We start from the raw sequence: 27,334 nt of genomic DNA on the forward strand, positions 1-27,334 counted from the left end.
TCTTGCCCTGCCCTCCGAGTAAGGGCCGTTTCAGAAGCTCCCAGGGAGGTTGTGAAGCAACAACTAGAAGTCTTTCCTTAGCTGAGATTTAGTTAAAAATGAAAGGTGGGTGAAGAGGAGCTTTGCTACTCCACAACCCTTTCTGTTTAGCCTGGGAATTTTTGACAGGTTACATATGGATCCCAGAATTAATTAATAATGCAGCAGTTTGAACAGGGTAACGCGGTCCAGGGGAAAAATGTATGTTATACACTTGACATTTCATTTAAAACTTTTCCTTAGAACTAAAAGGTTCCATTATAACAGGTTAATTTCAAATGTACTTTATTAAACCTGATTGCTAATTAGAGCCTGAGCAAAGATAAAGAGATTGCACAAATTATATTCAACCAGAGGTTATTTTTCTGGACATGTTGACATATTATTTTTCTTTAAATTTTTTAAATCTCCAGTAAGAATAATTGCAACTAGCCATTATTCTGTTTTCTGTAAGAGCTCATGGAGGACAGAAAAGGGGTGGGTGTGTACATAAGAATTTACCCGTTTCATCAGCCAGGTGGAACTAAATGCTTAATACTGAGACGTAACACTCAGGTAACTTTCTGGTTAAAAATACTTACGACAGGTGATAACTGGGCAATTTTTCCATTGACAACTGAGACAAAACTACAAACTGCCAGTTACCGTTTCGGGACTCCGAGCCAATTTCTAAAGAGACTACATTTTACACCTGTGATGTCATTCTTATTTTAGCACAGCTGTACCTTTTCAAGTTATAACCCCTTACTGGCTTCTTGTCCCTGGGAGAACTCACAGGACGGTGGGTGAGGTTATCAGGTAAAGGGCACGTGCCAACAGGAGCACTGCGAGGGACAGGGCCCAGCCCTGCCCAGGCCAGGACTGCCCTAGGCGGCACCCGAGTCTGCCTGGCAGGCACGAGTCTCCCAAGTCCTGACAGTCACAGGCTGATGGAAGACTGTTGAACTCACGTAATTAGACACACTGACGTGCTGCTGCTGTTAGGAGTCTGTTATCAAGATTTTCCATCACAGGCTCTTACACTTTTTTTTTTCAGGTGCAGAACTTGGTTTCAACTGCTTTAGTCACACACAAGTATTTCCCCGGGGATCTCCTCCACATAGAGAAGGTATCCATATCATTGTTTTTAAAACAGTCTTCCTAATTTTGGGAAAACTTTATTCCCCCACCCCCGCCCCGCCCCCCCATCACATACGCACATGCACGGGCGTTTTACACTAAAGTGCAGGACTGTGAACACACCCAACACCGTCTGTCCCGCGGGTTTGGACAACAACCGTACATCTTCCTGAGGAGAAACCAGTGAGTCCCTTTGCTGTTCGGCGTCCCCAGAGCCTCCCTCCGTGACAGTTGCTTTGGAACTCAGCCGCCGTGCGCATCTCATTTGGGTTTCAGCGCTTCCTCCCACTCCACGGCAGGTTCGGAGTTCTTGGGAATTGCTGGAAATATTGATTGCATTTTGCTTCGAAAGTCTTTCATCTAAGAGAAGGGAAAAGTTCATCAAATGTTAAAAGGAGGGAAAAGAGCCAAACAATTATAGAGGACGGCTGCTGACTGGATGATACCTCGCTGTTCGGGGGCACAGAGCCAAGGAGGACCAATAAAAGGTAAGGAGCTATCCCAGCTGCCTTGAAAATGAGATACACCTGTTTTCTTTAAGTATAAATGTATTGGGCCTTAAGTAACAAACTCCACTCTGAATCTGGAAAGCACTCTCCCCTGTCAACCCTGCATAATAGTTACTCCCAGGAGAGTGTGCGTTTCTGGCTTTCTCGTATAAAGATGCAGCTGAGAACGAGAGTTGTGTATCTGAACCCATGGACACACTCAGGCCGGTCCAAGTTAGAAGAATTTTAGAGCCAGAGAGGCGCGGAGAGAAGAAACTTAGTAGGGAGTTAATAAAAGAATAAATCAATGAATGGCAGATAAATGAGAACGTTTTTATGTGCCAGACAGTGTTGAAGAATCTAGGCAGAGGCTTTACCAGGGGAGGCTGATTTGGAACCCGAGAGTCGGAGCAGGGGGTTGGAAGATCTTAATATCCAGGATCAGCCTGGAGCACCTGGCTCCACCTGTGAGGCACACCGCCCTCAGGGAGGGGAGCACTGATTTATGGGAGCTGGGTGATCTTTCCGTTAGATAGGACTAGCACATGCTCTTTGGCTCATTCTTCTTAATCAACATGGTCCTGCTATGAGGCTCTTTCAGAAGCACTCAGTGTAGCTCTGCCGTTTCTCATCAGCCCCGCCCATCGTGTATCCCGGGGACGCAGATCTCCTTGACGGGTATGTGAGGCACCCGGGCTCATCAGCCACATGCACGTCATTCGTAGAGGGGTTATCTTGAGAGTCGGCTAATTCTTTTTTATGGTGATGCTTACCTATTTCAATTTGAACCCAAATCCAAATTCAGGGGGTGCATCTTGTTTGGGACCTGTCAGTGCCTAGGTATTCATTCTGGTCATCTTAGCACTGCTGTTAGCAGCAGACTCTGGCAGACCTCTCTGTGTAAATCCCAGTTCAACACCTGGAAAAGCTGCTTATGCTAAGCAGCAGTCTCCAGGTGTGTAGAATGGAGACAATTACCTGCTTACAGGGTTGTGAGGATTAAGTGAGATAATACACATAAAGCACAGCACCTAACATGTGGTAAGTGTTCAATGTAATTAGCTATTGTCATTACAGCGTCATCAAAATACATGTGCTATATTCCAAGAACAAAGGTCATATGGATAAAATATTATGGTATGTTTATTAAAAGCATTATTTTATAGTAATGTATCATTTTAGTTTAAATATTGACACTAGAAGATACATAAGGTTACCCATTACATGTAGTCTGTAGGAGGTCCATGCCAACCATGTCAATGTCGGGTCCCAGACACCAATCTTGAAGACACACACATCCATGGGACATCCCCCCCTTCTTCTATGCAGCTCTCTAGGCTATACTGTGATGAACCCTTCAGGAGAGGTTCCTAACTAGAGGCAGTTACTGGGGAAGGACTGAAAATGTAGGGTTTTTGGCTGTCACATCACAGGGGATTACTTTCATCTTGGAGGGCAGGGATGCTAAATGTCCAGGATGGCCCACAAAAAGAATTGTTTTGTCCAAAATACGAAGTACCCCCATTGAGGAGATGTGCATAAGCCTTTCTCAGTTGAAAGACAGACATCTCTCTGGCTAGGGTTTGCAATGTGCTGCCTGGTTCTTTTCCTTCACTTTTCTGGTTGAACATCTTATACACCTAAGCCTAATGACAGCTTTCAAAGGGAGCGTCAGATAGCCGGCACATGAACAGAATCATCCACCGCTCCACCTTCTCGGTGATCTGGAACACGGCCAGTTGCTGAGAAGGGGAAAGCTGGGAAACGCAGATGAGGCCGGGGTCAGAGAGTAAAGGGTGGCTGCCCTACTTCAGCATGGTTCTGTTCCTATTTTCTCCTCTTGGCCCCGATTTTTTTCTTTCCTCTCATTTCCCAAGTATTGTATTATTCACGTGTTCCCAGGGTCCTAAGTGAGTAGCTGAACCATTAGAAGGAATCGTATCTCAAAAATAGCCCACTAGGAATAGATAGGCTTCAGAGCGAGGCAAAGGGAGGGAGGCAAGTGGCATAAAGAACACCATTTAGTGCTCCTTTAAATTTGCAGCGGTGGAAATGGAAACCGAGAGTCCACATTGAAGTTATAAACAGGGCCTCAAGTTGCTTTAACAATGGGACTCCAGAGAAGGTTTTAAAGCTTATATTATTTATATTACGTGCAGTAAATGAAAACCTTCAATTTTTCCACCTATATCGATTTCTGATATGCAGTTCAGAGAAGGTATTGATGTCTTATCGGTGAAATTCTTATCACAGGCAACAGAACACTCCCCTGCTTAAAAATGTACTTGAAAAGATTTAGTGCTTGGGTACATTTCGGCAAACTTGGTTATAAATGTACTGAATTCCATGATAATCACAGCCATTGCCATAGAACTGTCCCCTACTCTATACAACAAAAGTTCCAAGTTTTAAAGTGTCTTTGCCATTGGCCAACTTATTTGCAGGTCTGCTGCCAGCCTCAGTGCTGGGTTTAGAATGATGAAAGCTTTGTAGGACCAGAGTCTTTGGATATGTCAATAATTATAGCACCAATGTTAATTCTGAAGAACCGGGAAATTCGGCTTCTTCATAAACTAAAACAGTAAGACTGTAAATGTTACTGGAACAGGAATAATAATGTCTGCCATCTGGGATCACCTATGAGCCAAGTACTGTACCAAGTATAAGGCAATTATTCAGACTTCATAATTCTATGTGGCAGAAATGAGGACCACACTTTACATGGAGAAACCAGAGGTCAGAGAGGTCAACCCATTCATGGTGACATGGTTTATAATAAGTACAGCTGCCTGACTGATGTCCAGAGCTCTTTCTTGACAGTCACTGTGGTCTGTGACCTGGAAAGACACGGTACCTCTATAACCTCTACTACGACCTTCACTGAAAATTACTTTACAAACATATATACCTCTTGCAATGTGGCCGGTTTTTTTTAGAATGGCATGGCAGATTATTATCAATGTTCACGAAGAGCCAGTACTCATCTACTTGTGGATACAGAGGGATTAGATTTCTCGACCCTTTTTGAAGTTAGGTAACCATGTGACCAGTTGTGGCAAGTGAAATCTGAAAAAGAAGTGAGCATCACTTTTGGGGTGAAGCATTTAGCTGCAGGTGTTGATTCTCCGGGCCTCTCTTCCCTTTCAGCAGTAATCATGGAAACCTGTGTTGCCACAGTGGCGCCTGGAGGTCAGGGTGGCCTGAGGTACTGAGCTAGCTGTGGAGGACAGCTTCCCTAGAGTCTCGTGTAAACAAACCCACAGTGGATTTTACATGAGACAGAAATAAACTTTTATTTTAAGCTACACATTTGGAGATTGTTTTTTACTGCAGCATAACCCAACCTATCCTGATATTAATGGTGAAGAGAACACAAAATAGACATGAGGCATGCTCTGATGCCCTTCAACAGGACATTAAATTTGACCGAAACATGGCTAAATAAAACTCAAGGCTTGGACCAAGGAGAAGAGGAACTCTGCACAGTTGAGCTTAAAGATAAAGAGCTCTTACAACTACCTGGAACAAATGAACCTGCACCCTGCCTGCCTTCAGGATTCTCAGTGCATCAGTCAATCCCATTACATGACACTGCTTCCTGGGGAATCAGGACACTTCTAGATGTTGTCAATGAAATAGTAAGGGGACGCAGATGAGCATGGTATAGAGTCACTGTTGGGGGCAGATCACTGTCCCGTGTCTACATGATTAAATTCAACTAAGAACTGACTTAGAGAGTAAATGCTAGTACCCTTCACTTTTGATTAGGCCTATTGGTATCCACATGGATACTGAGTATGGTCAACCATATTTATTTAATATTCAATTGCATTAGGAAAGCTAACATGAGTAAAAAATCTCAACTTATTTTCTAAGTTATGGTACTATCATTTAGGTAAAGGTCAGACAAGCCCCTTCACTTCCTCCTAAATGCTCACTGTATCACATGCATAAAGTCTAAAATCTGTAGTGAAGTCCATTGATTTAGGAATAAAAATGAAAAGTGCAACTTTTTGAGAAATACAATCCCTGAAGTACTCACTGAAATGGCCAATTTTTATGACAGCGATTGACAACGGGGCACAATTCGAAAGCAAAAGCTTTCCACTAATGTGAGGAAACAGCAACAGGGATGACCCCAGAGTGTGTTAGGGCCACGGCCACGCTGCTGCTAAGACTCAGCCCAATAAGAACAATTTATAACACGCTTCTTGATTCACAGTGCAGACAGGTCAGGTTCTCAGAGGCAGTTCTAAAATGATTTCAGTCAGGCTTTATTTTTAGTAACTGCAAAATTTTAGGATGTTTTCTTTCTCTGCCAAATAAATGACAGTAATTGTACCACCTCTGACTGTCAAGCCTCTTCCTAAAAGCTTTATATTTTACTGCATTAAACACTTCATAACAGCTACCAACCTGATCACTATTATTTTCATATTTTAACCTCATGATCCTGCTTCACTGGCATGAAGGTGCACAGCAACATGCACACGCACAGGCACACACAGGCACACACACGCACAGGAATACAGGGACCTGCTTGCAGCTACTGTTTCCTGATGTCCTTTTAAAGGCCCTGCTGACAGGCAGTCAGGAGAATGAAGGCAGCTGATGGCTCCACTACAGAAAGGACTTCTGTACATTTATTTTTACAATGCAGAGAAAGTTACAACTTAAAAAAAAAAAAAAGTATATAAACAAAGAGTACATAAATCAGCCAGAATGAATTAGCATGTACTTAATGAAAAGAATCAATTTCTACAACACAATAAACACCTACACCCCACATTCTTTTGGACCAAATGGCAACTACATATAAACTCAAGGTACATCAGTGGTACAAAAACACCTTTGGTGCAGTCACTTAGAAATTGTTAAAAACCAAAACTGGAAGCTAAACAAAAGAGCAGGGAGGCTAAATAAGCAGGGGAGGGGCTCTACGTCCTTTCCTGTTTGTAACTTTTAAGAACCCCAGTTTATTCAGAACCCTGACGTGCACGGCCCATCCTCACCGCCGCGTCCCGTGACCTCGGAGCGGTGGTTTCAGCGGCGCTAAAACCGGAGGTCCTTCTGAATGGCGCGCAGGGTCTCCGCGCTCCTCCGCAGCCGCGCCTCCTCCTCGGGGGTCAGCCTCACCTTTATGAGGTCGGAGATGCCGTTCTCTCCCAGGACGCAGGGGAGGCTGAGGGACACCTCTTCATTTATCCCGTAGAGGCCCTTAATTATGGTGGACACCGGATGCACTCTCCGGAGGTTCTTCAGAATACTCTCCGTTAAATCAGCCACAGAAAGGCCGATGGCCCAGGAAGTGTAGCCTTTGGCCTTGATGATCTCGTAGGCGCTGGCGATCACGTCCCCGTGCACGTCCTTCCACCGCTCGGGGTCCCCGTCGGCCCCGATGGCCGGGTTCAGGTCCCGCAGCGGGACGCCCGCCACGTTCACCCCGCTCCACACGGGGACGCTCGAGTCGCCGTGCTCTCCCAGGACCCACCCGTGGCAGCTTTCCGAGTGGATACCAAGCTTCTGGCCGATCAAGAAACGAAAACGGGCAGTGTCCAGGTTACACCCACTTCCAATGACGCGGCTTTTGGGAATTCCACTCAACTTCCAGGCGACGTAAGTTAAGATGTCCACCGGGTTGGAAACCACGATCATCTTGCAGTGAGGACTGTGCTTGACGATACTAGAAATCATCAGCTCAAAGATGGCCACGTTTCGCTGGACCAGATTAAGGCGCGTTTCCCCCTTTTCCTGCCGCGCGCCCGCCGTGATGATCACGAGGGTGGAGTCTGCAGTGACGCTGTAATCCTTGCTTGCCACGATGCTTGGCATTTTCACGAAATGGCTGCCCTGCTGAAGATCCATCATTTCGCCCTTCAGTTTGCCCTCGGCGGTGTCCACCAAGGCAAGCTCGTCGCCCAGGCCTTTCAGCACGATGCTGACAGCACAGGCCATGCCCACCGACCCGGCCCCTATAATGGAGATCTTATTGTGACGAACGGCCTTCTCGGAAGTCAGATTCTTCATAAGCTCGTTCTTGACAGTCGCCATCCTGGACACGGGGGCAACAGGCCAAGGGCCCCTGAGTGGGATGCAGGCCGGCCGGCGGGGACACAGGGCCAGCCCCACACTCGGGAAGTCCACTCTCGCGGCGCTCACCCTCCGGCTGGCCCACCCGACTCCCGCGGCCCAGCTCATGGCCATTCACTCAAAAGGGTGGGGAAGAGAGTGGAAGAACGCGGCCGCAAGCTTTGAGGGGCGAAGGAAGGGGGCGAGTGATCCTCGGCTCCCTCCTCAGCCTGCACTTGCGTCTGCGCTGGGCTGTGGGCCGTTGACGCCTCCGCAAGCTTGGTCCTGCGGCTGCGCGAGGCTGTGGACAGTTGAAGCCTCCGCAAGCTTAGTACTGCGGCTGCGCGAGCCTGTGGGCCATTGACGCCTCCGCAAGCTTGGTCCTGCGGCCGCGCGAAGCTGTGGACAGTCGATGCCTCCGCAAGCTTGGTCCTGCGGCTCCGCAAGCTTGGTCCTGCGGCTGCGCGAGGCTGTGGACAGTCGATGCCTCCGCAAGCTTGGTCCTGCGGCTGCGCGAGGCTGTGGGCCGTTGACGCCTCCGCAAGCTTAGTCCTGCGGCTGCGCAAGGCGGGCCCAGCTCGCGAGGCCGCGGGACGACCTGTACAAAGTACTTCCCCTTGAATTCAAGTTTTAGAAACACGAGTTCTCTTCAGTACATAATGAGTGTCATTAGCCAGCCCGGATTTTGTATTTTCAGTACGTATGCCGAGTGGGAATGCTTTCATTAAGCACAGAGGAAAATGAGGTTAACTTCTACACCGGAACGCGCGGAGGAAGGAGCCTGGGCGTTGTCTCCCAGGGGTGCCCTGCACCGTTTCCTTGCGTGGGCGCAAGCGGGACCCTGTGCTCTGTCGCATCCAGTCTGAGAACCTATTGGGAAGGATTCCGCCGCCTTTAGCCCGTCGGGACCCGGATGCGCCGCTGGGGAAGCCACCGCGCAAGGGTAAGGGGGCGCCGCGAGCTGGCCGACGCTGAACCTCAGGAGGGAGGGGGGGGCGCCTGTTACTTCTTCGCGCCGGCGGAAAGTTTCTGATTGAGAGCCCTGGTTAAAAACAATTTTTAAGTACAGAGGTGATCGTGTAGTCGTCTATTAGAATGAAAATATACCTTAAATATCCCTAAAGTGGTAAATATTAACCCATGCACAAAGATCATTGATTAAAGCAGTAAAATGAAATGTCGACCCTTGAACAAGAGGGTTCAGCGCCCACTTGCGTGGGTTTTTCTCAGGTGACCCCGCAGGTGACGCCGCACTGTCCCGGGTCGGCTGCTGAGCTAGCGCGGCGGGGCGTGCCCGCCCTGGCGCCGCGTTTCTCTGGGCATTCTTAGGCACTTCTTTTAAGTTTCTCAGGACATATAAACTTTACATCTGATGAAATACAGGGTGTCCCCCAAAAATGTACACACACACTTTTAATAATTATAAAGGCAGTGTTTATTAAAATACATTTCATTTTCATTTCACAGCTATCAAGTGTGTATGCATTTTGGGGGGCACCCTGTATACACCCTAATAAACCCAATAAACTGCAAAAGTCCAAGTAAAAGTAATGGCACTGTCTCCCCACTTATTAGCAGAATGCTGACCGTGTGAGGCTCCCCGAGCTCCCCTCCGAGCGCGAGGCGCTCTCCAGGAGGCTGGCGCGGCAGCGAGCGCCCCCGCGGTCAGCACGAAGATTTCATTTCCGCTGTGGAGCAGCAAGTCGGCGAAATGAGTATTTCGTATTCAGGACTTGAAAAGCTATTCTCACTGTTCTTGCCACTGAGATGTAGTCCAAGAAGAGGAAAAATAAGCAAAGAAGCTGGGGAGGGGCGGAGAGGGAGGCAGCGGAGCCCCTAGGAGCCTGTTGGGTGGACGGCTGGCTCGTGGGCGGGCGGGGCCTGGCGGCGGGGCGGGGCCTGGCGGCGGGGCGGGGCCTGGCGGCGGGGCGGGGCCTGGCGGCGGGGCGGGGCCTGGCGGCGGGGCGGGGCCTGGCGGCGGGGCGGGGCCTGGCGGCGGGGCGGGGCCTGGCGGCGGGGCGGGGCCTGGCGGCTGCAGCTCTACGGCAGGGACGGGAAGCACCACGTGTATGGTTTGTCTCCGCGCCGGTGTTTATATTTACAGCAACAGCAACATTTTTAAATGATCATCTTTATTTAATGGTGGCCAGCATTTTAGAGGGATCCTTTTAAAAGACCAACTTTTGATAGTTACCATTTCTTTTATTCCAGTCATAACTTGAAATGTTTTAACCTAGTGCCTGTTCCCACCTTCTTCCTATAATGATGCCTTTGACCAGTCAAGTCATTTTCCAAGATAAGTGTTCTTGAGGATGAAATTCAAGGACATAAAGACTCTTAGCTAGACAGCTTCTTTCTACAGTAATTTTCTTTGTAGAGTTTGAACCTCTTTGAAAATATAATCTCTGTGAGAGCTGCCTCTTCAGTTTCCCCCCTTAACCACAACTAAATCAATTTTGAGGGGAAAAAATAACACTCTCCACAATCAAATACCTCAAACAAAGCAGTTTTTTATGTACCATAAGTCTTGATAAGAGAACTAAGAAAGATGAAATGTACATGACCTCCCCCGCAGAGAGTCTCCAAGGTGCGGCCAGCCAAGTATAACTAGGCAGCACCCTACCCTAATGACCTTCTATCTTAGGTGGCTCATTGTTCCTTTTGAAAGGAACACCTAACTCACATTATCAGTTCAAAATGCAGGAGAGTATTACAGCTGATGGAGGGTTATGCCATAGTACTTTTGGTTACACCGCTTAGGAGGAATGAAACAGGAAATAAAGATGTCCATCGGTCTCTGGACCAAGAATGATTAAAACTATTCCTTCCACCTGGACACTCACCCCCAGCTCCCCTGCTCTTTGTCAATCCAGTTCAATACAGATGCTCCTCAACTTACAATTGGGTTATGTCCTGATAAACCCATTGCATGTTGAAAATACTGTAAGTGGACAGTGCAAATAATACACCTAATCTGCCAAACATCATGTCTTAGCCTAGCCCACCGAAAACGTTAGGACACATACATTAGCTACAGTTGGGCAAAATCATCTCGCTGCCACTATCAAGCATCACAAGAGAGTGTTGTACTGCATAGTGCTAGCTCAGGAAAATTTTGCTGATCAAAATTCAAATTTTGAAGTACAGTTTCTAGTGAATGCGTATCACTTTAGCTATCATAAGTTGGGGGCTGTGTGTATGCCGTCTTCTCCTAAATCTTCTATAATTCCCAAGCAGAATTGACTTTTTAAAATCCTGTACCACCAAAGCACTTTGTACCTCTCTCCATGACAGGATTTATCACACAATTAAATGTAACCCAAAAGGGATCACCTTTTATGTACCAGCATATCCCTGTCCTCTAGAACAGAGCTTGGTCTGTGAAGAGGAGTTCAGCAAAATGTCTGTAGTAGGAAAGAATAAATAAGTCATGACAGAACTGAGTTAAGGCTAGAGGGCTAAAAGGTGAGAGAGATGGAAAGGCACTGAGGAAAGGGCTAGGTAAAGTGTGTAGGTATCATTTGGGGTTTTCTTAGCAAGGTTAATGCATAAATTTCAGGTAAAGCTATTGATAAGCTAAAGATTTCTTAACCATTCTCAAGGTCAATACCTACCTTTAACAAGTTAGAACATACCAAAAAAAAATTTCTACGTTAGGAACACAGAAAATACACTGGCAGAGAGAATATTTTTAACCTTTAAAGTTATTTAAAATGTTTTGTTCTTTGGAAAGCTTTAAAAAAAACTCGATTGACAAGAAAAAAAAAGTAATGAGAGCAATATTAATATTACAACCTGATCTAAAATAGCCTATTAACCCACCAGCATGCAAGTAGGGCATTATATAAACAATTGTGTTAAAAGTCTTCTTTGTGATTTGAAAGTCATAAAATGCAAATTGTAGTTTTAAAACAAATTAGTGGGCTGTAATTATATTGCTCATAGATACTAACATCTATATAAATATGTAGTCTTTGTGTGGGATCTTTACAAATCCAAGCACCTGAGAGTGTTTTCCTTTGGCAGCAATACTGGGAATGCTGGGGAAGGACAAGAGCAGGGCCCCAAAGCTTTGTTTCCTAGACAGAATAAAAATAAACTGTCAAATTGGAAAGCAGCACTGGGATCACCCTTCTGTTTATGGCCTCAGATACTAGAACAGGCAGGCTCTAGTAAATTATCCAAACCTCATTTTTGTTCTTCAAAGGCATCATCTTACACATATTTTTTGGTGCAGTGTAAAAGATCTGCTTGTATTAATCATAAAAACAGGGGGAGAGGAAGTATTTTAATGTGGCACAAAACATGAAAAACAAATTAAAATTCATTAGTATGTGTAAACATCCCAAATTGTATCTAAAAATTGAGAAACTTGAACTGTAAGGTCTAATAGCATAGGTGTTTTATTACCCCACTTATTTTCTGCTAGTGGATGAAGTAATAGAAGTAGTACTGTAGTCCCCAGTAACAACAGCTTAGTCATCTAAAACAGGTGACATGAAGAATAGCTTTGTTACTTTCAATTTGGGGTAGATACTGAAGTTACCTTTATGAACTCAAAACTGCCAAAATGGATTAACTCTGGGTTGTAAAGGTTAAAAATTAACTTGCCTTGAGACTGTCTGGGCAAAGAACAGTGTCAGCAGTGGGAGAGGAAGGTGTGCTCCCAGTAGGGATGAGTAAGTGCAAGGCTCTGAGGTTAGGAAGGTGGCCTGTCCCCATGGCTAGAATTGAGTGTGACAGAGACTATGAGAGATGCAGCTAGGCTCCCAACCGAAGCATGACTGACATTCTGGACCAGATCATTCTCTGTGGACCTGCTCTGTGTAGAGTAGGATGTTTAGTACGTCCTGGTCTCTATCCACTAGATGCCAGTAGCACCACTGCAGTTGTGACACCCAAAAATGTGTCCAGAGAGTGCTGAATATCTTTCTTTTGGGGGTGGGGAAGGCAAAACTGCCCCTGGGTGAGAGCCAGTGAATCAGTGAATAAAATCACAGAGGGACCCATAAACCATTTCAAGAAACTTGGACTTTATTCTCAAGGGAAGAGGAGTCATGGAAATGACAGACATAGTGTGATCAGATTTCGTTTGACAGATGTTAACTAAACACCCCTCTGTGCTGGGCACTGGTATAGGTGCTAGGGACACAACCATGAAGAAGATACATGAGGTCTCTGCTTTCTTAGAATGTACATGCTTTTTGTGAAGACATAAAACGGGAAAGTGGTCAGTATCATCTCATTTTGCACTAAGTGCTGTGAAGAAAAGAAAATAGGTAACATCAGAGAGGAGCTGAGTGGTGGGAGTGAAGAGGCGACTTGACTTTAGACCAGAGGGCCTGGGGAAGCTTCTCTGAGGAGGTGAAATAAATTGGGGTTGAAACCCAGGATAGCAACACAGAGCCAGCTGTGCAAGACCTGAGGAAGGGGTTTTCTGAGCAAAGCTACAAGGCCCGCAGCAGGGCTAAGGCTGGTGGGCGTGGGAGTGTGAAGTGGGGTGGTTCCAGGTGACCTTGGGGAGGAAGGGCCACATCCAGTGAGACATCAGGGGGAGCCCCTGAAGGGTTTTAAATAAGGAATAACGTGATCTAACTTACATTTCAAAAGTACCTTAATTGTGGATAAAATTCTAGAGGACGTCAAGGAGAGGCCAGTTTCCTAGACAGGAAACTATTTCAGTGCAGAAGGCGAAAGGTGAATGGCAGTGGATGGAGGTAGATGGAGAGGAAAGGAGCCAGGCTGTGTTTAGCAGGAGAGCTAATAGAAAGGACTTGCTCGTGGATTAAACGAAGGGAATGCAGAAGAAGAGAGACTCTAAGCTGACTCTCTGCTGGGTTTTTGGCTTGAACAACTGGGGGGTGGGAGTGGCACTTACTGAAATGGGAAAGACTAAGGGAGGAACAGGTTGGGCAGAAGGGGGGGGGGGGGCTCAGGCTGTAGCTATCTACTTGGACATCACCGGGCTGTCTGTCCAGCTTGCTTGAAATACCAGGGTCTAGAGGAGACAGCACAGGATAGAGAAGAGGGGAGTCCAAGGGGGATGCTACTGGATGCTGACATTTAGCGGTCAGCCAGGAGAGGAGCCAGCGAAGGAGACAGGCAGAAGTGGCCGGGATGTAGGTGATGTCTCAGAAGCCAAAGACAGTGTTTCGCTGAGGGAGAAGGCTCAGCTGTCACATGTTGCTTGTGAGGTCAAGTAGCAGAGGAGTGACCTGGATCTGGCCACAGGAGAACACTGGCGACCCTGACACCAGCAAACTGGTGAAACTCAGGGGTGCTGGGGAGGAAGCTGAGGAGAGAAAGGGGAGCCGTGAGACTGCGACCATGGCAGCTCTCTCGGGAAATCTGTGAGAGGAAGCAGACACATAGGCTGGTAGCTGGCAGAGATGGAGGAATGTCAGAGAGGATTTTCAGAGGTGGCAGAGAGTAGAGCATGTCTCCACACATGGCTCAGCAGGAAAGCTGACAATCAGTGAAGGCTGAGGGTGACACGGGAGCACAGTCCTGGGGCAGATGCCAGGGGTGGGACCAAATGCCCAGGCATGGGATGTATGGGGGGGCTTTGGTGGCACACTGGCGTATGACCCGTGGGGACATGAAGAACGGCAGTGAGTGGTGCAGGTGCAGGTGGCAGTCTGGGGGAGAGGAAGCCCAGCGCAGTCCCGCAGTGGTGGGGACAAAGGCTTGTGGGGGGCAAGGCAGAGGCAGGAGAACAGAGACTAGTTGTGATGATCATGGAGCAGGAAGCTGCTCCCACCCATGGACGTGGGGGTGGGGGAGTAGCAAGACCTGGTGACCGATTAGACAGGTGAAAAGGAGCGTGGCCATGAGCAGGATCCCGCTTTTCTCTCCAGGCAGCTCTGCGATGACACCGCCATTCACTGAGTATGACCCAGGAGTAGGCTGGGAGGAAATGATAGTTCTGTGGGAACACATGTGATGCTTGGAGGGCACCCACATGTCAGTGTCTAGTGAAGCAGCCCATGAGCCGGGAGCTCAGGAGTCTGGGCAGGAGACACAGACCTGCAGGTGGACAAAGCCACCAGAGTGGAGGGGACGCGCGAAAGAGAAAATACAAGGCAAAGGCAGGAGTCTCAGCACACTGTGAGCAAAGGAAAGTGGCAACAATTCAGAATAAACAGGATCCTGGGAAGCGAAGAATCAGAGCAAACTAGGGTCATGACCAACCACCAAAAGAGCAGAGAACTATAAACACCCATGACCTGTTGGCACAAGACTCGAACAATAACTGTTACAACAGAGCCATCAAGAAACAAGATTGTGTTCAGATGACACACAGCACATTAAAAAATTCTTTTTAAACTTAGAAATAGTTCAGCCAGGAAAATTCAACTTGAGAGACACCTCCAGTGTCTGATCCAGGGTAAATGAATAATAATATAGAAGCTATCAACACACGTGATACTCCTCATAGTTTTAGATACTGGAAAGTGACTAACCCATAACAAGTACCTTTTAAACAAAGCTTAGGGGGAAGTGGACGCTACCAGGTGTTCACTCCTTGAAGCTTTAGTTAGTTCTGCCCGCCTGCATCCCATTTTCTATGCTCAGAGTGAGAAGTAAGGACAAAGAGAAGGAAAACCCAAGCGAAACGAAGGCTAGCTTTCCTCCCTCCAGGGGAAGAGGCTGGGAACACTCTTAAGGTTATTACGCATGATTTGTGTTAGGCCTTGAGCAGGAGGCTTTTATAGCAGAGCTTATCTTTCTTAGTAATTGTTGCACATTCTCACTTTATAAAATGCCTGAAGCCCTATTTCACTTATAAAAGGAAACTGGTGGCTTTTTAAAGAGTTATCTTGGCAACAAGCCCAAACAGCTGGAGTCTCCCCTGCCCCCCAGAAAAAAATGTGCATTGGTCATTATCTCCCTTTGTAAACTGAGCAAAAGTCCCTGGGAGTCGTCTGTCACCAAATTGCTCCTCCACCTTTCCATAGAGTGCCTCTCACCACGGGGGCGCCAAGCCCATTAGAGCTGCCCAGGACAGGAAACAGGGTTACAGAGAAGTTCTTGTCACCTCAGACCTGGATTTAACTGATATGCGGTACCACTTCCCATTACTGGGAAGCGACTGCAGGGAAATGTTCCTCAGTTGATCTGTCTGAAAGCCGAGCGTGACAGCTGTAACTGTCTCTGCAAGATCACAGTGACTGTGTGCTGGGCCTGCCAGTAAGTACTATTAGAGGAGGAAGCAAGGCTGGATCTGCTGACGAACATAATCAGAACAAGAAATTGAAGCTGGCTTCCTGGGGGCAGAAGCCGGTCAGGATCTTTGGAAGCTCGGAGATTAGATCAGGCAAGGACACGAAGGGAAACGTTTCGGCTGCTTTTCAGACTTTGGAGGATGACTCAGGAGTCTCTGGATTTGTTTTTGATCTTTGACCTAAACTGATGAAAAGTATACAGCATGAGGTTGGTTTCCTTCTTAGACATCTTAGAAACTGAACACTTTTAAGCTTCTCCATAGTTTTATTTTCTCTGCCTCATTTGAAATAGCGTAAGAATAAATGTACTTAACGAGATACATAAGAATGTTGGTAAAACTGAAATTAGCAAATCCAAAAGAAAGAGATTTGACTATAATTAGCAAAAGCCCTCAAGTTAGTCATAAAGTAATTAAGAAGTGAGCCTAAATATTAACATAAAAAGTATGCCCAGCAGCAGCTACTAAAGAGAGCTGGAGAAAATAAATTTTATTAGCATGCATCTAATACTGTCCCAGAGGAAGGGGGTAGTATTACTTGTCTTAAAGGATCTTTCTTAGAATAGGAAAGTCAAATGACAATTTTTAGAGGAACATTTAAAAAATATATGTTTTATTTTGTTTTTCCAAGAACAAGGCCTGAGCGTTTGAGAAAGCAGCAGCCTACCTCAGCAGAGAGGAGGCAAGACCCCAATCACAGATTATTTCCATAAAAGCCTTTACAGCAGCAGGGCGTTCGGAGAGATGCAGTCAAGGAAGAGATTACTTCCCATCTATCAGATTGGCAGACATTTCTGAGTAATAGAAGCCACCAGTGGCAAGGGTGCCAGGAAACTTGTATGCACTGTTGATATTTTCTAAATTGGATCAGCTTTCCCGGAGGGCTGTTTAGCAACAAATATCAAAAACATTTTAACATGCACTTTGATTCAACAATAACAACTCTGTCTTTAGGACAAATTTCTTGACCAAGAAAAGTACAAAAAGATGTGTGCATATTAGAGGTTTTCTGTGGTGTTTAATAGTAAAAAGTCACAATCTAAATACTGCTGGCAGGAGAATGTTTAAGTAAATTATCTTGCACAGTACAGTACCATGTAGCCACGAAAGTGACAGATTTATATACTCTGCTGTGCAAAGAGTCCAATGACTGGTCAGTGAAAAGGGTTCTAGAGAAGTACAGTAAAACAATATTATGTACAATTAGATGAATGTGCCTACAGAGGAAGGTCCCAAAGGATGTTTCTACTGGAACAGGTGATTGCAACTCAGTGAGATTTCTAGTAATTGTTTCCCTTCCTGTACTTTCCTATATTAATTCTTTTTTTCTTTCTTTCTTTCTTTTTTTTTTAACATTGAGTACCTTTTTTCTTTTTCTTTTAATCCTTACCTGAGGATATTTTTTCTATTGCTTTCAGACAGAGTGGAAGGTGGGGAGAGAGAGAGAGAGAAACATCTGTGTGAGAGAAAGACACCAATTGGTTGCCTCCCTCATGCATCCTGACTGGGGCTGGGATCGAGCCTGCAACCGAGGTACATGCCCTTGGCTGGAATCGAACCCAGGACCCTTCAGTCCTCAGGCTGACCCTCTAACCACTGAGCCAAACTGGCTAGGGCAAGTACATTTTTTTTAAAGCCATTTTTGTTTAAAAAAAGAGGTCCAAAATATATTTTTCTTCAAAAATAAATACCAGTATGTACAAATAAAGACAAATACCTCTTATCCTACGGTAAAGGGTAAAAAAACAAACCAAAAAACTCCCTTCATTTATAAGTTAATTTTTAAATTTAAATCTCTGGACAATCTAAAGTATTTCACAGTAACTAAGAATGCTTTCATTCACGGTTTTATTTCTGTTGAGCTCCTATGAGGGCAACTGTGAATTATCTGTAAAGTCTAACTACGCCGAGTATCATGAACATATTATACACAAACCACAGTAAACGTCAGCAATGGGAGATTCTGACCGGAACTTTGAGGCTATAAACCTCACTTCAGACAAATGTAGGACATGGGTCCACAGGAATAAAAAGCTACAAAGCTTCCAACTTCATCAACCAGGAATTATTTATACCCCCATTGTTTTTCCTTCTAAGGGGAGGAAGAAAGACAAGGCAGTCCCTATAAATATGCTCAACTTCTTCAGAAATCCTGTCAAACATTAATACAGTACCTACTATAATAAAAGGTAAAAAAGTTAACAAGCTATTACTTTTGAGTAACAAGCAAGTTAACTATAGGTGGCATGGTTTTTTCTTTGGTAACTAGAGAATTACCAGTTGATATAACTAAGGGTCCTGTTGACTGACTAAAGATCATTGATCCCAACTATTCTCCAGACTTAACCTGTGTGCCCTAGCAAAACAATCTATCACAGCGCCATGCTGGCTCCCACCTGGCCTGAATGTGCCAGTCTCCTAGGACCATAAGCCCATAATGACTGTTCATTCTTTCCACAGTTAAGTTACTGTGATCAAATTAATGCAGCCTCAGTCATAATCAGATGATGAAATACCATAGTTCAAAGTAACTGATGCACCCATACTGAGCCGTCAGGCCGTACTTGCGGTCCAAGGCTGATCAGCAGGTGGAGGGAGGGTCCCATCTTAAATCTGGATGCACTTATCCACTTCAGTCTACTGACAAAATAGCTTCCACTAGCTCTCCTTTTCTGGAACCTCTGATTAAATGATATACCACTGTGTAAAATACAAATTTATATTTCATGTATTATACGTATTCTATGTGAAATGAAATTCCATAGTAATTATCAACAAATAAAAAGTAAATCCAAAAGATTCCTAAGACACTGAAGAGCTTTGCTTTAAGCATTCCCTACACAGGCCAGCAGATGTAGCTGTGAGTTACAATAGGGAATGTAAGCTGCTCTGGGTCAGCCATTAGATGGCACCCCTTTTTTAAAAAAAAACTGGGTTTATAGTAGAGATTTAATACAACTAAAGGCAGCTACCAACAATTATTTGACACTGAATTGATTCTGATCTAGAAATCTCAGTTATTTACTGAGTGTACAGACCTGGACCACTTCTGTTCAACATTCTCTGAGACTGTTTTCCTTACTCATAGAAAGATGACATTTCCCATTAAGAGGCAGTAAATAGTGAGAAACGTTCATCGCTGGACTTTTCTGTGGGCAGCCTCACAGTTCTCATCAAACTCTCTAAATGCAGAGCTGAAACACACTACACTGCTCTCCACAAGCCTCAGTGCTTGTGTCTGATAAGAATTTGCAAAGAAAGTGTCTGATAAGAATTTGCAAAGAAAGTCTTAAAACCTAAGCCGCCTGTACGTCCACTGGGGAGCTCTGTCTTAGTAGTGCCTGGCTCAGGGTAGGCCCACAAGTATCTTCTGAATGAACAAATCAATAAATACACTGCTTTCAAAAGATGTGCCCTTGACCAAGTGCCAGTGGTTCACTTTTCTGTGAGACAGTTCAGCTGTAGAGATCATGCAGACATGCCTAATGACCTGTGCAGGGAGTGTGCTTGCAGTCCCTAACAGTGCCAATCAGAAACGAGTATTTCTCCCCCAAATGTTTTATTTAGGGAATAATCCTCTTATCAGTCCCATACAACAAAGAAGTTCACATTCTAGAAACTAAAATAGCACAGTCTAGCCCATAAAGCCCAAATTCTCAAGCACATAATTTAATTTAAATAACCTAATTTTGTTAGTCTATGAAAATTTGCTAATTTGCTAGCAATTACTTTAAAAATAAAGGTTAGTCAGACTAGGAGAAAAGCAACCTCTGTTTGTTGGTATATTTTGAGTGAAAAGTACACCACCACCTATGTTTAGTTATGATTAAGTGAATGTGAAAAACTCAATGCCAGTAAAAATAATAATAATGTTTATTACTCCAGCAATTCTCCCCTCCCTTCCCCCCTAAGTGAACCACTTCCATCAGCATGCATACATGCTGCTAATCCTCCTAACTTAAAAAATAAACACAAACTCTCTTGACCCCAGCTTCTAACTATGACCCCACTTCTAACTATAACCCCACTTCTTTCTTTCCCTTTACAGCAAAACCTAAGACTTGCTTATACATCCTGCCTCTGGTCTCTCTCCTCTGTGCTCTTTGGGATCACTCCACTCAGGCTTTACCCTTCAATGACTGCCACATGCTACCTCAGTGAACCACCAGGTTTCATCTCATGCAACTTAGCCCAACACACACCTCCTGGAAAGGTTTTCTTCACTTGGCATCCAGGTCACCATTCTCCTGGCTTCCCTACCTCTTCACTAGGGAAATCTCATTTGCTACTTTCTTCATTCCCTACCCTCTAAACCTCAGGACTGCCCAAGAGCTCCTTCCTCAGACCTCTCTATATTCACTGTCTTAGTGAGGTGATCTAGTCTCATGGCCTTAAATACTATCTATATACTGATGAGTCTCAAATTGGTATCTTCACCTTGCACCTCTCCCCAGAATTCCAACTTTCTATATCTAACTGCTTTCTTGAATCTCCACTTGGCTATCTAACACATCTCTAACTGCCAAGCACCAGACTGAGCTCCTGACTCAACCCCCAACATCTGCTCCTGTCCCACTGATCCCCACCCATTTTCCAGCTGCATAGGCCAAAAGCCTTGGAGACATCCCTGACTTTTCTCTCACCTTTTACACCCAATCTGTAACAAATCTTTATTGACTCTACCTTTGAAATAGATCCACCTATTTTCATCAACTCTACTGCTGCCACATATTCCACACCACCATCATTCCCACCTGTCAGAGAGCGTGGTCCACAGAGCTTCCTACTACTGGTAGTTTAATAAAAAAGAAGATAATCATTCTGAATGTATGGCTTTATAGCTTAGAGTCTAAATTACACACACACTCAGGGGCTTTTAGGATTTTCCTCATAATGTATAAACACATTAATAATTTAAACAATAATTTTACAATGCTTTAACTATTTTAGAAGAATACTTATATATAAGGATGTCAAACAGCATAGAAAGTTGTTCCAAATGAAATAATTTCGCTGTACAAGTAGCTAGTGCCAATTTACATAGAATGAACATATGCTATGAATTAGTTATTAATTATATTTGAAGTTTCACCACCTTCAAATACTTAAATTACTTATATCATTTACTAGTAATATGAAGTTGCCTAGTTATTAGTAAGAATTTAGTCATCTTCTCTGTCATCACTTCCTAAGACAGTGTACAAACTATATAAATGTGAGAATCAGGAAGATTTGGACCACAGAAAGAACAAACATTCCAGATACCAATTACAGGACTACAGTTACTTACACTGTGAACTCCTAAAGCTTTCCAGACTGCAAAGCTGATCACACCAACCCCGCACCACGCATACAGTGAGCCCCAGCCCAGGGCTCGCAAGGCCAGGGAAGACCCGCTCTCAGGAAGGGCAGCAGTGGCCATGCTTCCCTGCAATGAGACAGAAAGGTTGGGGTAAAAATCAGCAGTTCAGAAGAATAAATATTTGGGGAATGTTGATATAACATTCCTCAAAATAAATAAGCAAACATACACAAAAATACCCCAAAAGAAATCTTTGAAATTTATATAAAACTATAACTTACATGCCTATGTTAGTGAGAATGAACATTTTCCTAAGTTTTGAATTGTATGTTCATGTTATTTGCGCACTGAAAGTTTTCTTCGTTGTATATTCTCTTTCTATATTAATGTTCTTCAGCCCTTATACCTATCATATGTGCTATCCTATTTTCCTAGTTTGGTTTACTTTTAATTCCTTGTATTTTGCTTTTTAGTTTTTGGGTTTGGTCAAGATGTGTTCTAACACTTTTAAGCTTAATAAAACTTCCCCCATCTTAAAGTTAGTCATTTCTCTTTTCTGGTAGCTGTATTTTTGTTTTTAAGTTGTCTCTTCTTTCTACCACTAACTTTTTAGTTCATCTGGCATTTATTTTGGTTTTGATGGGAACTGATGACTCAAGGGAGTTTACTTCCCCAAAACCTTAGCAGCCGCCCTACTGGTTCGATTACTCTTCTCCTCCCAGCTTATTCAAGAAGCTTATACAGAGGTTCATTTCTAAGCTATTTTTGTACCACTAATTTATCATGTATTTTTTTGCCAGAATCACACACATTTAATTATAGAATAAAAAGTCTTAACATCCAGAAAGTACATCATACTCATTACTTTTTTTCAAAAATTTCGTTACTGCTTTTGCCAATTAATTCTTCCAGAAAAATCCTAGAACATTCTATCAAGATTTCTCCAACTTCCAAACAAGTGGAGAAAATACCCACTCATAGGCATTTTCATTAGAATGACATCAAACTAATTAGCTAATCTGATAAGAGATCACAAATTTATAACATTCTGTCATCCACCTGGAAGTGTATCTTCATTTATTTGTCTTTATCTTTTTTAGAATAATTTTCTTTATATTGCTCAACACATTTCTTAATACAGGGGTTTTTTTGTACATGTATTTTGTGACTGTGAATGTTATTGACTGCACAAGGAACTCTGTTTACCTGTAGCCCATGTGTACCTAGCACGTGCCTAGACCTGGTAGATACTCAGAATTTGCTGACTTACACTTTTTGTAGATATGACTTAAACCCAGCAAAATTTTCAAGAAATTTTTCTTTAGCCATTCTCTATGATGAAAACAATTATGTTTTCATTTTCGCCTTTGCTTATGTTCCTATAATTTCAGAGTGGTTCCCTACACCCACATAAATGCACAAAGTTCTAGCTGGCCTGAATTTCCATCCAGAAGCAGTACTTCTAACCAAATATTATTAAACTGGAGTCAGTTTAAGTGCTTTAGCCTAAATTTTATTTTAGAAACTTAAATTGAAAATTCTTTATTTTCCTGGGAAGGACAGAAATTATCTATGTATTATATATGTGCATATATTTTTAAATGTCTACATAAACTCACATTTGTTTTACTAAATTAAGTTAAAAAGGTAACTACATATAAAAAACACCCTTAATGACATAGTAATATTCCCAATAAAATCTTAATTTTGTCAAACTTTTAGATTTAAAAAAAAAAAATAGTACGTGCTACATCAGCCTCAGGAATTGATTGTGAGATAAAATGAGTTATTCTTAGAAAGCAATCCAAACTTCACTATTCAAGCACCACTATCAGTTAGGTTTTACTAATTTCTGCCACAAGATATATTTCCACTCTGAAAATAAAGGCAGAAATTACCATGAGGTTCATAGTAGTAATTTGGGAAGTTCCATATAAACCCTGAGGATTCAGAAGGGGATCCAGATACACTTTAAATGTGGTCTCTTGCATTACAGTATTCATAGAGTTTAAGTATGATTATTGGATTATTAAAGATACATAAAATCCTAGACAGTTTTGCTCAGTGGTTAGAGCGTCGGCCTGAGAACTGAAGGGTCCCAGGTTGGATTCCGGCCAAGGCCACATAACCTCGTTGCAGGCTCAATCCCTGGCCCCAGGCAGGGCTCATTCAGGAGGCAACCAGTTGATGTATCTCTCTTACATAGGTGTTTCTCCCTCTCTCCCCCCACCCCACACTCTCTCTGTAAAGCAATGGAAAAAATATCCTCAGGTGAAGATTAAAAAAAATAAAAATAAATAAAGATACATAGAAGTGGAAAGGGATTCAACTGGTTTATGGTTTTTTACAGAACACTGTTATTCTAGAGCAGGGGTGGGGAACATTTGGCCCATAAAATCATTTGGTCTGGCCTTGCCAAGGCAACTGAAGGGGGGGATTCAAAATTCAATAAATCTAGGAGCTTTTTTCATAGCTAATTTTTAAGTTGATAATTTTGTATGGCCCATGAATGATGTTATAAATATCCAAATGGCCCTTGGGAGAAAAAAGGTTCCCCACCCCTGTTCTAGAGCAAACATCAAATTGTAATTATGTAGTTATTTGTGTGAATATTTGTTTAATATCAGTCCCTCACACCAAAGCTAGCTTTCTGAAAGGCAGATATGTTTTCTTCATTTTTGTATCTCTTATAGCTAGCGAGCACAGTGCCTATCACAAAAAAGAGCCCAATTTACATCTGCTGAAGCAATAAAGTAATAGATAAGTAAACCAGGGGAGGGCAGAGTCAGAACAATGCCTAAGAACAAGCAACCACAAGCAAATGTAAAGAAAATGTCTCATCAACTAGGTAAATAAGCTATGCACGACCACAACAGTGATTGCTCAATCTTGCTCCTTGAGTAAGGATTTTCTTCCTTAAGCATGTTATAGTCAACCAAAATTTACTGAGCACCTACTGTGTGCCAGGCACTTTTCTAGAGAGGAGGGCGGCAGTAATGCACAAGCACGTATGATCCCTGAATTCAAGAAGCTGACATGTTTTTCATCAATACTAAGATGCACTTTATTTCAACATTTTAATATCTCTGAGATAGAAATACCTCTTCCAATCAAAGTTGTGTCAGGAGTTTAATTGGCATCACATTTTCTTTCTTAGTAATACATAAAATATTGGGGCCACTTAAAACTGATAGTGAATTACCTAGATTTAGATTCTAGAATCATGTTGGGAATAAAAAATGTACTGGATGAGCTTTCAAATTTTGTTTTGCTAAAAGTTAAGAAAGCACATAAGCACCTCTTTTTTGTTGCTGTTAATCCTTACCCTAGGATATTTTTTCCATTGCTTTTCAGAGAGAGTGGAGGGGGGGAGGGAGGGAGAAAAAGAGGGAGGGGGAGAGGCAGGGAGGGAGGGGGAGAGAGAGAGAGAGAGAAACATCGATTGGTTGCCTCCCATACATGCCCCAACCTGGGCCGTGAATCAAGCCTACTACTGAAGTACATGTCCTTGGCCAGAATCAAACCCAGGACCCTTCAGTCCATGGGTCTACGCTCTAACCACTAAGCCAAACCAGCTAGGGCTAAGCACCTCTTTTTAATGAAAATAAAGACTATTGATTCGTTTGTGCACTTCTTGAAGCTATGAGGTATACATAGGTTTACTTCTAAAAGCACTATGGAAGGCCATCAACATTTTTTCCTATGTAAAATAGCTGCCATTTACTTGTAAACAGTAACAGTGCTATGAATGGATTTCAGTGTCACAAACCTTATTGAACCATTCAGGGCTTCTCTTTTTAGCCAATGATAATGTTGTAACAAATCCAGCCAGCATTCCCGCTGCAGCAACAGTACCTAGGAAAAGTCCACCTGCCAAGAGTTTGGGGAGTAAGGCGTGGAGGATAGAGAGAGATTAAAGAAAGGGGGGAAAAAAACACCTGAAGTTAAAAAGATGTACACAAGTAAATTTCAGGTACTACTTAAATCCCATTCAAAATCATTTTTGAAATTCCAGAAATGATGGCTAAGCACCTCTTGCCAAAGGTAAAGGACAGGGCTGTGAAACCTGCCTGACCTCATGACCTCTGGTTCCTGAGATCATTCTGAGGTTTCATTTCCAAGCACAGGGAATGGGCGTAGGGATCCTTCACTGGGACAGATGGATCTTGAGACCATCATTTTAAGTGAAATAAGTCAGAAAAAGTCAACCATATGATTTCACTCATATGTGGGATATAAAACTGCAAGCAATAAATGAACAAACAAGACAAACAAAAACTCATTGACACAGACAACAGAATGGTGGGCACCAGAGGGTAGGAGGGTGGGGGTGGGTGGGGGTAGTGAAAGGTAAAGGGGGTCAAATATATGGTGATGGAAGGAGACTAGACCTTGGGTGGGAAGTACAGAATGCAATATACAGGTCATGTATTATAGAAATGTACACTTGAAACTTATATAATTTTATTAGCCAATGTTACCCCAATAATTTTAATCAAAATGAAAATAAAATTTTAGTCCTACAGATTGAAAAAAGAAAAGGGGGGCACAGGGAAACTGCAGAAGGAATTGCAGCTCGAGACACAGAACAGCTCTCGGAGCCAGCCCCCCGCTGGGCACTGACCCGCCAGGTCTCCGGAGCCCACGGGCCAAACTCAGGGGCATCGCGGGCGGAGGTCCCCAGGGCGGTGACAGTGTCAGTGCGCTCGGCGCAGGCAGAGCCGGGGAGCGAGCCCCTCACCCGCACCTCCCCACCCCACACCTTTAACCAGGAACAGCCGGTCATCGGCGGGTCCCGGGGCCTCCAGCCCGGGGGACCGCTCCCGGGTCTCAGGGCCCGCAGGCTCCATGTTTGCAACGGAGCCGCCACTCCCGGTCCGGCGACAACTGGGCCCGGGTGGGAGCAACAGCAAGGCAGGAGAAAGGTTCCGCTCCCACCTGTCCTGTACAACCTGAATATCGGTCCGGGCCGGCGCTGTCCCCAAACCCTCTCCGCCGCCGCGGGAGGGGAAAGGCGGGGGCGCCCGAGGCCGCAGCCGGCCAGGCGGGCTCCCAGGGACCGTCGCTGCACTTTAGCCCAGCCTCCTTGAAACAGACTGGGCGGCAGCGTGGGTCCGAGGCGGCGCCGGGAGCCGGGTTCCGGCGGGGTGGGGACCCGGCGCTCGCACCCGCGCCGCCTGGGGCGTCTAAGCTGCGCCGTCCCTTCTCCGTCACGTCCCGGGGAAATCTCCTAGCGCTCGTCACTTTAGGTGTAAGCCGCGGGCTGTGGCCCGGGAGGAGAGCCGGCCTGGCAGCCGGTACGCGAAGCGCCTCCCCGGGGTTGCGGAGAGGGCGGCGCCCCTGCGGGGCCGTGGGCGCGGGCGGGAGCGCGGGGACCGCCCCGCACGGCCCGGGCCGGGCGCCCAGCCGCTCGCCGCGGCCGACTCCGTCAATGGCCACCTTTAAACTTGGGCGAGTGCAGCGTCCTGTCCTCCGCAGCCTGTCTCTGTTCTCAGACAGTACCTGCAAACCTGCGTTTACTCCTGAGCGCAGCCCACAAGTTTCTACCTTCCATCCAGCTCCCCAAAGTGAAGGACAGTTTTACGCCTTCCCGCCTTCCCGGGGGACAGGGGTGCAGGAGGCAAGTAGAGGGAGGATGGGTCGGCTTTGCCTTCGGCGGGCAGTTTGCATTTTGAGAATCCTCCTCAGACGCACAACCCGAGCAGGAGGGACAGAGCCCCTGGGACGGGCTCGAGGGAAACAATAACCCGGTTCAGGCCTCACTTGCCCCGGGCTCCTGCCACTGGCTCTGTCCCAGGTCCTGGGAGATGGTGATTCCAGAGCCTGGGAAACCCGCCAGGCACAGGACAGCCTTCCTGACCCTGAGGTTAGAATCACATCCAGGCATTCCCAGTTACAATGCTTAAAGAAAACGTATTTTAAAGACAGTGTTACCCAAGGTCTTGTATTCTACAGTGCACACAATCGGGTACATCAGGTGCCATCTGATGACCTGGCCTGCTTTAGGACCCCCCAAGCCCTCTGTAGACTGGTTTCTATAGCAATGCATGATACAGACAGGTGACTGGAAACTTGGAGCACAGACTGCAGGAC

General features: G+C 44.8%; 2 protein-coding genes across 3 annotated transcripts; both read right to left on the bottom strand.

Moving 5' to 3' along the window:
* Nucleotides 1-307: 307 nt before the first annotated feature.
* Nucleotides 308-26,091, bottom strand: TMEM242 (transmembrane protein 242). 2 transcript variants are annotated; one of them, XM_016200665.2, is made up of 4 exons: nucleotides 26,004-26,091; nucleotides 25,011-25,111; nucleotides 21,230-21,367; nucleotides 308-1,518 (listed from the first exon to the last, which is right to left on the bottom strand). In XM_016200665.2, exons 1-4 carry the CDS (start codon nucleotides 26,089-26,091, stop codon nucleotides 1,420-1,422), a joined length of 426 nt encoding a protein of 141 aa, XP_016056151.2. In that variant the 3' UTR covers nucleotides 308-1,419. The 2 variants fall into 2 exon arrangements, with proteins under 2 accessions (XP_016056151.2, XP_087673837.1); XM_087817711.1 differs by lacking the exon at nucleotides 308-1,518 and having other exon boundaries at nucleotides 21,027-21,367.
* On the bottom strand, nucleotides 6,268-8,052 carry LDHAL6B (lactate dehydrogenase A like 6B). Its single transcript, XM_016200686.2, has one exon. The coding sequence runs from the start codon at nucleotides 7,848-7,850 to the stop codon at nucleotides 6,699-6,701; it is 1,152 nt and encodes a 383-aa protein (XP_016056172.2). The 5' UTR covers nucleotides 7,851-8,052; the 3' UTR covers nucleotides 6,268-6,698.
* Nucleotides 26,092-27,334: the final 1,243 nt, after the last annotated feature.

The sequence above is a fragment of the Miniopterus natalensis genome, chromosome 5 (assembly GCF_054644295.1).
Source record: "Miniopterus natalensis isolate mMinNat1 chromosome 5, mMinNat1.hap1, whole genome shotgun sequence".
Classification (NCBI taxonomy): Eukaryota; Metazoa; Chordata; class Mammalia; order Chiroptera; family Miniopteridae; genus Miniopterus; species Miniopterus natalensis.

Coding starts and splice junctions, on each gene's coding strand:
- LDHAL6B (XM_016200686.2), bottom strand. CDS start 7,850: ATGGCCATGAGCTGGGCCGCGGGAGTCGGGTGGGCCAGCCGGAGGGTG.
- TMEM242 (XM_087817711.1), bottom strand. CDS start 26,091: ATGGAGCCTGCGGGCCCTGAGACCCGGGAGCGGTCCCCCGGGCTGGAG. Junction 25,112..26,003: donor CCGGCTGTTCCTGGTTAAAG/GTGTGGGGTGGG, acceptor AACTCTTGGCAG/GTGGACTTTTCCTAGGTACT. Junction 21,368..25,010: donor GCCCTGAATGGTTCAATAAG/GTTTGTGACACT, acceptor GTCTCATTGCAG/GGAAGCATGGCCACTGCTGC.